At 25.4% G+C, this 10071-nt stretch overlaps 3 protein-coding genes and 1 non-coding gene across 5 annotated transcripts; 2 read left to right on the plus strand and 2 right to left on the minus strand.

Moving 5' to 3' along the window:
* Positions 1-73: 73 nt before the first annotated feature.
* Positions 74-196, minus strand: LOC123260230. Its single transcript, XR_006508419.1, has one exon. It is a non-coding gene; the product is annotated as a 5S ribosomal RNA (ribosomal RNA).
* Positions 197-805: 609 nt separating this feature from the next.
* On the plus strand, positions 806-1772 carry LOC123259765 (coiled-coil-helix-coiled-coil-helix domain-containing protein 7). The gene is made up of 3 exons (XM_044720442.1): positions 806-1124; positions 1224-1325; positions 1391-1772. Exons 1-3 carry the CDS (start codon positions 1059-1061, stop codon positions 1502-1504), a joined length of 282 nt encoding a protein of 93 aa, XP_044576377.1. The 5' UTR covers positions 806-1058; the 3' UTR covers positions 1505-1772.
* Positions 1773-3467: 1695 nt separating this feature from the next.
* On the minus strand, positions 3468-7424 carry LOC123259768 (ethanolaminephosphotransferase 1-like). 2 transcript variants are annotated; one of them, XM_044720451.1, is made up of 3 exons: positions 6999-7424; positions 6333-6401; positions 3468-4895 (listed from the first exon to the last, which is right to left on the minus strand). In XM_044720451.1, the coding sequence occupies exons 1-3, from the start codon at positions 7065-7067 to the stop codon at positions 3861-3863; spliced, it is 1173 nt and encodes a 390-aa protein (XP_044576386.1). In that variant the 5' UTR covers positions 7068-7424; the 3' UTR covers positions 3468-3860. The 2 variants fall into 2 exon arrangements, with proteins under 2 accessions (XP_044576386.1, XP_044576387.1); XM_044720452.1 differs by lacking the exon at positions 6999-7424 and adding an exon at positions 6481-6547.
* Positions 7425-8524: 1100 nt separating this feature from the next.
* On the plus strand, positions 8525-10015 carry LOC123259772 (eukaryotic translation initiation factor 3 subunit K). The gene is made up of 4 exons (XM_044720457.1): positions 8525-8716; positions 8787-9006; positions 9084-9309; positions 9728-10015. Exons 1-4 carry the CDS (start codon positions 8664-8666, stop codon positions 9883-9885), a joined length of 657 nt encoding a protein of 218 aa, XP_044576392.1. The 5' UTR covers positions 8525-8663; the 3' UTR covers positions 9886-10015.
* The last annotated feature ends 56 nt before the right edge of the window (positions 10016-10071 follow it).

The raw sequence follows: 10071 nt of genomic DNA on the forward strand, positions 1-10071 counted from the left end.
ACAATAAAAAAAAAAATTTCTAATGTTTGTCAACTTCAGTGTCATGTTTAATTGCAATTAACAAAAAAAATTGTGCCAACAACACGTGGTGTTCCCAAGCGGTCACCCATCCAAGTACTAACCACGCTCAATGCTGCTTAACTTCAGTGATCGGACGAGAACTGGTGTTTGAGTTCAGCATGATATGGTCGTTGACAAATGATAGTAAAATATCTTTGTACTTAAATTAAGGTAAAAGATTCATGAAAATTAAATTAACTGACATTTAAAAATTTTTAGAATTATTTTTTATTGAAAAAATCATTACAAAAAAATCAAAAAGAAAATTTCAAAAAACTTGAAAAACTGCAAATGAAATTTGTAAAAAATATTTTTTTGTTCTAATTTTTTCAATAAAAAAAAATCAAAAAATTAAAAACGTCGGCTAACTTTATTATTATAAAAGATCCAGTTATTGACACTGGCCTAGTTATTTAACACTTGCAATTTTATTCTAATTAAAAAAATAAAATATTCATTAATTTTTTAGAGTTAATTTCTTTTTTTTTTAATTAAAATAAAAATGAAAATTAAGTTAGCCGACATCTAAAAATTTTTAGAATTTTTTTTATTGAAAAAATGACAAAAAAATAAAAAAAAAAATTTTATTTGTAAAAAACTTTTAAAACTGTCAGTGCAATTTTTAAAAAAATATTTTTTTGTTCTAATCTAATTATTAAAAAAAAATTATAAACTCCGGCTAATTTTAGTATTATTAAAATAAAATTACAAGTGTCAATAACTGGGTCTTTTACCTTAGTCAAAAAAAAATTAATTGTGTCTGTAACTAGGGACGCCTGCGCATCATCGACCTATTACAGCTGTTTTATATATTTTTTTCACATTTTTTACTCTAAAATTATTTGATAATTAAATGAGAATTATGAGCCGTGCACTTTTAGATATCCCAAACTTTTTATGCGATTTTTCTTTAATTAAACCTCTACCCTCCTTACTGTAAATTATTCTGAGGGTATATAACCTCAAAACAGTGTAATAAAAACACTGGAAGTATAAAAATGCCTACGGGAAAAAATATACCAGATTTAAGACTTGAATCTCCAGAAACGAATCCTTGTCTAAAGGTAAAAATATTAAAAAATATTTATTATTATTTTTTAACAATAATTCATATTTATAAATTTGAAATGACACTTAAATTAATTATTAAAATTGTTCTTTAGGAACACAGGCTGTCAATGAAATGCATTGCAGAAAATTACAAAGATAAAGAAAAAGCATGTGCGATTTATTTTGACAATTACAAAGCCTGTAAGAAGTTCTGGGTAAGTTTTTAATTAAACTATATATCTATAAATTGAATTACAGTTTATTAATTGTTTATTTGCAGTCTAATGTTATTTATGAACGTAGGCAACAAGGTTTAACTCCTTATTTACCGCTCCCGGATGAGAGAGAAAAAATAAAGAGTGATTATTTGAGTCAATTTAAGAAAAATAAATAATTACTTTCAACCATTTATTTATATATATTTTGTAATTGCTAGTTGTAGTACATTTTTACTATGTATATACATAAATACGTATATATAAATATTGTAAATACATTTATTGGAGGATAAAATGAATGTAATAAAAAATATTTATTTAAAAACAAATAATTAATTTATTTATGTTGTAGTTTTCTCTTTAAGTTTGTTTGTATAATCATCAGAGTTTAGTTAAATATACTTTGGTAGTTTACGAAGAGTTCAAAAGTCTCACACATAAGATATAATAATTATTTGTTAATCAATCAGTATTTTTATAAGTTAATTCATTATTAAATTTTAGTTTACAATTAATGATTTTTTATGTCAGTAGAATTACTATGTATATTATTTATTTATACATACACACATTCAAATTACTGACACTTTTTTAATTTTTGGGACTAGTTTGTACATTTCTTTTTTGTTTATTTTAGTAATTAATTATTATTAATTATTAATTACATTACACCGGAAAACTGTCCCAGGTTTTATTTTATAAATAATCTATTACTCAAACTAGCGTACACTTAAATTATTCAGATGTTTGGTTGGTATAATGTAACAATTAAGTGTCTTTATTTATACAACTTATAAATGTATTTTTTGTAAAATTAAATAAATTACAAACGCCGGCTAAATTATAAAAAAAAAAAAAAATGATCTAACAGTAAAAAAAAATCATACCGTAAATGATTAATAAAATTATTTATCTAAAAAACAGATCATGCGTTTTGTATAAATTATTGGTTAATAATAATGACTTGATTATTTTTTAATACATTATTGTATAATAATAACTATTCTAATTATAATAATTATGCAATAATTATTTTTGATTTTTAAAAAATTTTTTTAAACTAAAATAATTTTATTTTCAATTATTGCTTTATATTTAATAATTAGAATTAAAAAAATTCGATTTCTAATTAAAAAAAAATTGCATAATTACCATAATTATGATTAAATTAAAATAATAATAATTATTATTAATAACAATAATTTGTAATGAATGATTGTTCAATGGCACAAGTGACCAAGGGTATTAAGGGGGAACACTATTATGACAGTCAAAAAAAGGTGATTTTCGGGAATTTTTTTGACAGGGAAAATAAAGGAATTTATGGATGGGATTTTTTTTTATTTTATTAAGGGTATATTAAAGATTATTACCCTAAATTTTTATTGAAGAATATTTAATTATTAAAAAGTTATTAACAAAGATTTTTTTAGCTGAGTTAAAACATGAAAATTAATTTAGCAGATGTTTGATAATTTTAAGAATTTTTTTAACAAATAAATTATGGCAAAAAAAAAATTAACATGTAGAAATTTAAAAAAATAAAAAATGCCATTTTTTTAAAAATAATTTTTTGGAAAAAATCTATTTGTTAAAAAAAAAAAATAAAAAATGGTTAACTGCTAACTTTGACATGTTAAAACAAAAAATAATGAGAAAATTTTCAGTCGTCATTTTTTTGAAAATCAAAATTTTTTAAATTCCGTAACTTTGTAATAATTAAATATTCTTTAATAAAAATTCAGGATAATAATCTATGTACCCTTAATAAAATAAAAAAAATCCGATCGTCAAATTCTTTTATTTTCCCTATCAAAAAAATTCCCGAAAATCACCAAATTGCTTTTTAATAAGTAAGGATGTATGTTGCACGTACAGAATTTTGAAAATTTTTTTTCAAAAAAATGGCGACTGAAAATTTTCTCATTATTTTTACTGTTTTTTTTCAACCCGGCTAAAACAATTTTTTTAATTTTTTCTAGTGCTCTACAAGATTGTTAATAACTTTTTAATAATTAAATATTCTTAAATAAATATTTAGGATAATAATCTTCAAAGTACCCTTAATAAAAAAAAAAAAAAAAAAAAAAAAAAAATCCGATCCCCAAATTTCTTTATTTTGCGTCGAAAAAATTCCCGAACACTTTTTTTTTCGACCGTCACAATGTTCCCCCTTAAAATAAATTACTTACTAAAATAATAATAATTATAATAACGTCCGAGAGACGATACATGATAAAAATGAAGGCACATAAAAATGAACCTACACACGAGCCAAACAAACAGAATAAATTTATAAATTTATAAAAGACCAAAAAAAAATAATTAAAAAAAAAAAAAAAAAAAAAAAAAAGAATCAATGAAGAAAGACAATTGGATTATCAATAGACGTACTAGTAGAGTTGGTTTTGATTGATTACAAGTACATATAAATACGTATTTAAAAATAAATGGCAATAAACGTGTGTAAGATCTATTGATCCATTATAAAAGTGTAATTCTTCATTTTTAGCACGCATCGTCGGCAAGTAGTCATTCTGAATGTTCGCGAATGCGGAATGTGTTTATACGGAAGTGTTGACACATCTGGCGCACCACACAGCTCCCGTAGTGTATGTGAGCAGCGAGGGCAACTAGAGCAGTCAAGTACATTATTTGTAAATCGTAGCTGGGCGCTACGTAGGAAAAAATTACCGCAACACCCAGCGGCAGCAAGATCCAGGGCAGGATTTCGCACCTGGTGTTGCTCATCTGCGACACGATCAGACGACAGCAGATGTTGGAAAATATCGTCCCAGTTGCAAAGTAAATAATTCTCGGGTCTTTCTCCATAATGTTTGTCGGAGAGTGTGTCACCCAGTATGTAGAAATGCTGACTAATATAACAAGAGGCACTAGAGGTCTCATGGCTTCGATGAAGCTCCGGTTTTTCCCGGTCTTGTCTCGGTAAGACTTTATTATGTTCCATATGATGACTGGGACGTTCGAGACCATCGCACTTACGTAGAGAACTACTTCGAAGAGCATGCCAGCGTTGAAACCTCCGGGAAGATCCATTTTCCAGAAGCCGTGGCCCAGGATGCCGGTGACGATAAACAGCAGGATTGTAGCAAGCATGGAGGCGTCGTAGCCCCAGGGAAGAAATAATACTCCGGTGTTGTACTTCTCCCAGTGACTCAGGTAGAAGTTTATCATGATGTTCCAGAGGACAAAGTACATCCTCAGAGGAGGGATACTGTGATCGGTACGACCGAATACTGAGTATATGCCGACTGTTATCAGCATCGCGGTCCAGCTGTCCAGTCCGTGGTCGAACAGCTCTCCCAAGGGACCTGAGGTCTGGGTTCGTCGCGCCTGCTTACCGTCGATACCGTCCAAGGTGTACGCCATGAAGATATTGAATGCAGCTAGCAGAAATACCAGTTGGGGTATCGCTGGGTATTCCGGGTGGTCATCACTCGATGCGTAGTAATAGTAATCGTAGTAGGCGAACATTAGAAAGTTCACTACTGTGAAGAGGAATCCTGAGAAGGTTAATAAGTTTGGAGCTACCCATTTTGGACACCACTGAAAAATTTTAATTGTTAGATGTTTTTATTTTTATTTTTTTTTTTTTTTTTTGCACTGATAGAATTTCTTAGTATTTAAGAAATATTTTTTAAATATTAAGAAGTATTTCTTAAACATCATTTCTTAATATTTAAAAAACATTTCTTAGTATTTAAGAAATGTTTCTTAAATACTAAGAAATATTTTTTAAATACTAAAAAATGATTTTTTAAATATAAAGAAATCTTCTTAAATGCTAAGAAATTTTTTTATTAGCGTGGAGTAAATTTAATAAATTTTTAATAGAATAAGTTTTTTTATTTAAAATTTAATGATAAAGGACCCAGTTGTTGACACTGGCCTAGTTATTGACGTGCAATTTTATTTTAATAAAAAAAACAAATTAACTTTAATAAATTAATTAATATAATTTTTGAATTATAAATTTTAAAATAATTGGTTTTTTGAGAACATTTTATTTTTTTAATTAGAATAAAATTGCCAAACTACTAGACCATTGTCAATAACTGGGTTTTTTATTTAACTAAAATTGAGAATTTTTAGAATTTTTTCAACAGATAATTTATAGCAAAAAGAATTTATTTCAAAAATTTCATTTTTATAAGCTTTAAAAAATTTTAAATAAAATTTTTTAAAAATAATTTAGTAATTATTTACAAGTAGGGTCAACTTTATTTTGGGTTATAACTAGGTGAAAAATTAATATTTTTTTTTTATTCTGCTTATTTTTACGGCATATTTATGATAAAAAATGTCGTGAAAGGAAAAAATAAAGATTTCGATAGCTTTTTTGCTTTTAAAAGTTAGAAAAAATTTCGGCTCTCATATTCTTGGATAAGATTTCTATTTTATCTTTATTTGATCTATTTTTTTTTTTGATAAGTACATAAAAACAATTGATTAATTTGATAAAAAAAAAAAAAAAATTAACATGGGTTAACCCCACTTGTAAATAATTACCAAAGTTTTTTATTTAAAATTTAATGGTACTAAAATTAAGAAAAATATGATGATTTTTAGAATTTTTTCAACAGATAAATTATAGCAAAAAAATTTATTTTAAAAATTTTACCTTTATAAGCTCTAAAAAATTACAAATAAAATTATTTAAAAATAATTTTCTAGACATTTTATTTCAAGAATAATAAAAAATTTCAAAGTTTCTCTTAATAAATTTTTTTTTATCTAACTTTGAAGATTTAATTTTTAAAAAAATGAATCTTTAAATTATGGAATAAATTATATGGAAAATTTACCTTGAGTAATTCAAGCATGGATAAAAACTTTTCTCAAGGACTTATAAAGATTTTAATAATAGAGTAAGTAAAATAAATTAATAATTGAAACTATTTAATAGCGATAGAAGTAAAAAGTTAATTATTTAATAATAATTACCTCTAAATTATAAGATAAATAATAGTTATCAATACTTACAGTGATAACCTTGTTCCACCATGGGTGCATAACATAAATGCTGAGAGGACTGGTATCCAAGCAGCTGTACTGTAAGTAAATATAAACAATAAGTCACTAGTCGTTAATAATTTTTCAGTATTATAAAAATAAATAAACAAGTAGTTACACGAGTCTACTTGAGGTATTATCATTGGTGTTATCAGTCGCCTGATCACAGCTCAATACATATTTACCATTTCATACATACCATATAAATATAAATATAAATATAAATATACACATACATTTATATCAATGTATTTTCTATAGTAAACTAGTATGAGCACAAATTACAAGTTATCATTGCTGCTAGTTAATGATAGCTTAATCATTAGGGTTACAAGGATATATTAAATTACTTAGGGTAATTAGTTGTTGCGTATTTTTTTTTTAAATAATTGCAATTTAAAAAAAAAATAATAAGTGATGATTAAATAATTAGATGATTAGATGATAAGTGAGAGGACTAGGATTACTAATATGACCTTGTGACCTGAGAATGAAATGTGGTAAAGTAATGGTTCAGCAATGCCGGATTGATAATTCATCGATCATCGCTATTTAATTTAATAATACTCATGCTTATAATAATAATAATAATAATAACTATATTATATTATACTAATGGAGCAATGTGTTGTTTACCTTGTAATTTTCAAAACCAGTGAGATGCTCTTGAGTCAAGTAATTTACTTGAAGATTTAATCGAGTCATTTTTATAACTTTTAATAGATACTTTCAGTTAACAAATTTATAAACTAACTACACGTTTTTAATTGACGACTAGACCTACCAGCTACATTCAATAAATGTACGAGTTACATCGAGTGATTGGTTGTTATTATTATTGTTTTTATACTAGATATGTGGTTAGGTTTATTGTTGTTAGTTAGTATTTGTGGCTTAAACTTTACACTAAGTACACAACGTAAAAAAATAAATTAACCAACTATTCTACGTTGCATCGGTTGCTAGTGATCTTGAGCACATCGCGTTGGAGATCGCCGAGTCGCGAGTTTAACAATTTTTCCTCGTCGCTGGATTATTTTTACGCATGCGTTCGTTTTGTGATGAGTGAAGTTGGCTGGTGGAAATTTACTGCAGCGCACGGATTTTTTGTTTTTGTGATGAATCATGATACTGAAATTAACAGAATTTTTACAATTTTTTAAATTATTGTGAGAAATAAATTTTTATGAAAAAAATATTTTTAAAAAATTGTACTTATAGCTTTTCAAGTTTTTGATGACTGATTTTTTTTTTTTTTTTTTTTTTTTTTAATAACAATTCTTTTAATAAAAAAAAATTCTAGAAATTTTTAAATCTCAGTCAACTTAATTTTTTATGATATTAAAGTTAGCTGTCACTTGACCATTTTTTAATTTTAGTCAACAAAAAAATTTGTTCAGAAAAATTATTTCAAAAAAATTGCATTTTTAATTTAATAAAATTTCAAAATGTCCATTTTTTTCTGATTTTTTTTTTATGCAGTAATAGGAAAATTATTAAATATGTGCTAAATTAATTTTTTTCATAATAATTTAATTGTTATAAAAATCTCAAAAATTGTAAGATGTCTGTTAATATTTCTGCATCATTAAGGATCAATTAACTAAACGGGTGAAAATCTGTCAAAAAAAAAAAAAAATGATAAAAAATTGAATTAAAAATAAGAAAATATTAGGACAGTAAAGTTAGCTGTCACTTGACTAATTTTTAATTTTATTTAACAATTAAATTAACTCTAAAAAATTATTTAAAAAAAATTGAATTTTTAATTTCTACATGTCAATATTTATTCTTATTTTTTTTTGCCATAATTTATTTGTTAAAAAAATTTCTAAAAATGATTAAATATCTGCTAAATTAATTTTCATGAAAATATTTTTAAAAAATAGCAATTGTTTTTAAAATTTTCTACAAGTGAAATTAAAAAAAAAATTTTATTACAAATTTTTCAATAAAAAAAATGATAAAAATTGTTAGATATTTGTTTACTTTATTTTCATAAAAAAAAAATAGAAAATTTGGAAGTAAGTACTCACTCAAATTCATTTTTTATAAAAATTTAAATAAACATTTTTGAGACACTGTAAAAAAATTGCCAATCATTTACTGAAGTTGGATAAAGAAGAAATTGATTAATCGGCAGACATCTTGAATAATCGATTAGTATGACATATCGAGAATCGACTATTGAGTATCCACCACGCGTTCATTTAATCTAACCCTAACCTCAACTGACACTTTTCCTGCAATCCAAGCCGGACAGATTATTTTTGTTAGTTAGTTTAATAAAATAAAGTCAAAATGGTTGAATCTATGAGACAAAGCATCGCTGATATGATCAAGGGCATCGAAAGGTAATTTTTATAAATAATTTACATAAAAAGTGCAAATTTCTTGACTCTTATTTAATTGTTTAATTTTTAGATACAACCCCGATCACTTGCCAACATTGGAGCAGTATGTTGATATCCAAACACGGGAAAATGCCTACGATTTAGAAGCAAACTTAACTGTGCTTAAATTGTACCAATTGAACCCGCACAGCTTAAAGAACGATGTTACTGCTCAGATTTTGTTGAAAGCTCTCACCAATTTACCTCACACTGATTTTGTTTTGTGTAAATGTCTTTTGAGTGAAAAGATTGTAAGCTTTTTTTATTACCTACATTTTATTATTTTTAGTTACTAGAAAAATTTTATTGACCAATAATTCATTAATAGATGCAAGAAGATCTTATCAATCAAGTTATTTACTTGGGAGACATTTTGGAGCGTTGTGAGTTCCAGCATTTCTGGGAAAGAATGTCTCAGATCCCCATGACTGAACTTTGCGACCGGATCGTTGGATTCAAAGACTCGATAAGGAAATTTGTGTGTCACGTGGTTGGAATTACCTTCCAGACTATTGACAAGGGTCTTTTAGCTCAATTGCTTGGTGACATTGACGGTAAAAATATCTCTTAAATATTTACATGTGTAATATTTTTTTTTTATAGTTTATTTTGCAATTTCCTATTTCTTTGTACCACAAAACAAATACATAAAGTTTTACATATAAGTATACAAATATCATGAAAATTAATTTAGCAGATATTTGATAATTTAAAAATTTTTTTTAACAAATAAATTGTAGCAAAAAAGATAAGAAAAAAAATTGACATCTAGAAATTTGAAAAAATAAAAAATGCAATTTTTTAAAAATAATTTTTTATAATCAATTTAATTGTTAAATAAAATTAAAAACTGGTCAGGTGACAGCTAACTTTAATATCATATTTTTAAAATATAGTTTTTACATACTCTTTCAATTCTCTTTTAAAAAAATTGTAGATAATTTAATTGATGAATTAATTATTTTTTTTTAGATGGAACTTTGAAACACTGGGTGAAGAAATACGGCTGGCAAGAGCAGAGTAAAAATGTCATTTTCATCGCTAACCAGGACGAGAACATCAAAACTAAAAACATCACCGAGAAAATAGATTTCGAGAATGTCGCTGGACTTATGGCTGCTTGTCTCTAAAGACTTTTTTATTAAAACTAAAATTTTGTATTAAATTTAAAACTTCAGTACGTATAACATCAATTGATATAAATAATTACTTTTAATGATTTATACCAACAATTATTAACAATAAATTAATTAAATCGGACTTAAGGTCTTAATTTTAATACTAAATCATGATAATTATTATGAAAATGAAGTTTG

This window comes from Cotesia glomerata, linkage group LG2 (assembly GCF_020080835.1).
Source record: "Cotesia glomerata isolate CgM1 linkage group LG2, MPM_Cglom_v2.3, whole genome shotgun sequence".
NCBI lineage: Eukaryota > Metazoa > Arthropoda > Insecta > Hymenoptera > Braconidae > Cotesia > Cotesia glomerata.

What these genes read in the sequence shown, in the direction of transcription:
- LOC123259765 (XM_044720442.1), top strand. Translation starts at nt 1,059, where the DNA reads ATGCCTACGGGAAAAAATATACCAGATTTAAGACTTGAATCTCCAGAA. An exon ending in AAACGAATCCTTGTCTAAAG is followed by an intron (nt 1,125 to 1,223) that starts GTAAAAATATTA and finishes ATTGTTCTTTAG; the next exon opens with GAACACAGGCTGTCAATGAA. An exon ending in AAGCCTGTAAGAAGTTCTGG is followed by an intron (nt 1,326 to 1,390) that starts GTAAGTTTTTAA and finishes GTTTATTTGCAG; the next exon opens with TCTAATGTTATTTATGAACG.
- LOC123259772 (XM_044720457.1), top strand. Translation starts at nt 8,664, where the DNA reads ATGGTTGAATCTATGAGACAAAGCATCGCTGATATGATCAAGGGCATC. An exon ending in ATGATCAAGGGCATCGAAAG is followed by an intron (nt 8,717 to 8,786) that starts GTAATTTTTATA and finishes TTTAATTTTTAG; the next exon opens with ATACAACCCCGATCACTTGC. An exon ending in GTCTTTTGAGTGAAAAGATT is followed by an intron (nt 9,007 to 9,083) that starts GTAAGCTTTTTT and finishes ATTCATTAATAG; the next exon opens with ATGCAAGAAGATCTTATCAA.
- LOC123259768 (XM_044720451.1), bottom strand. Translation starts at nt 7,067, where the DNA reads ATGACTCGATTAAATCTTCAAGTAAATTACTTGACTCAAGAGCATCTC. An exon ending in CTGGTTTTGAAAATTACAAG is followed by an intron (nt 6,402 to 6,998) that starts GTAAACAACACA and finishes ATTTACTTACAG; the next exon opens with TACAGCTGCTTGGATACCAG. An exon ending in GGTGGAACAAGGTTATCACT is followed by an intron (nt 4,896 to 6,332) that starts GTAAGTATTGAT and finishes AAAATTTTTCAG; the next exon opens with TGGTGTCCAAAATGGGTAGC.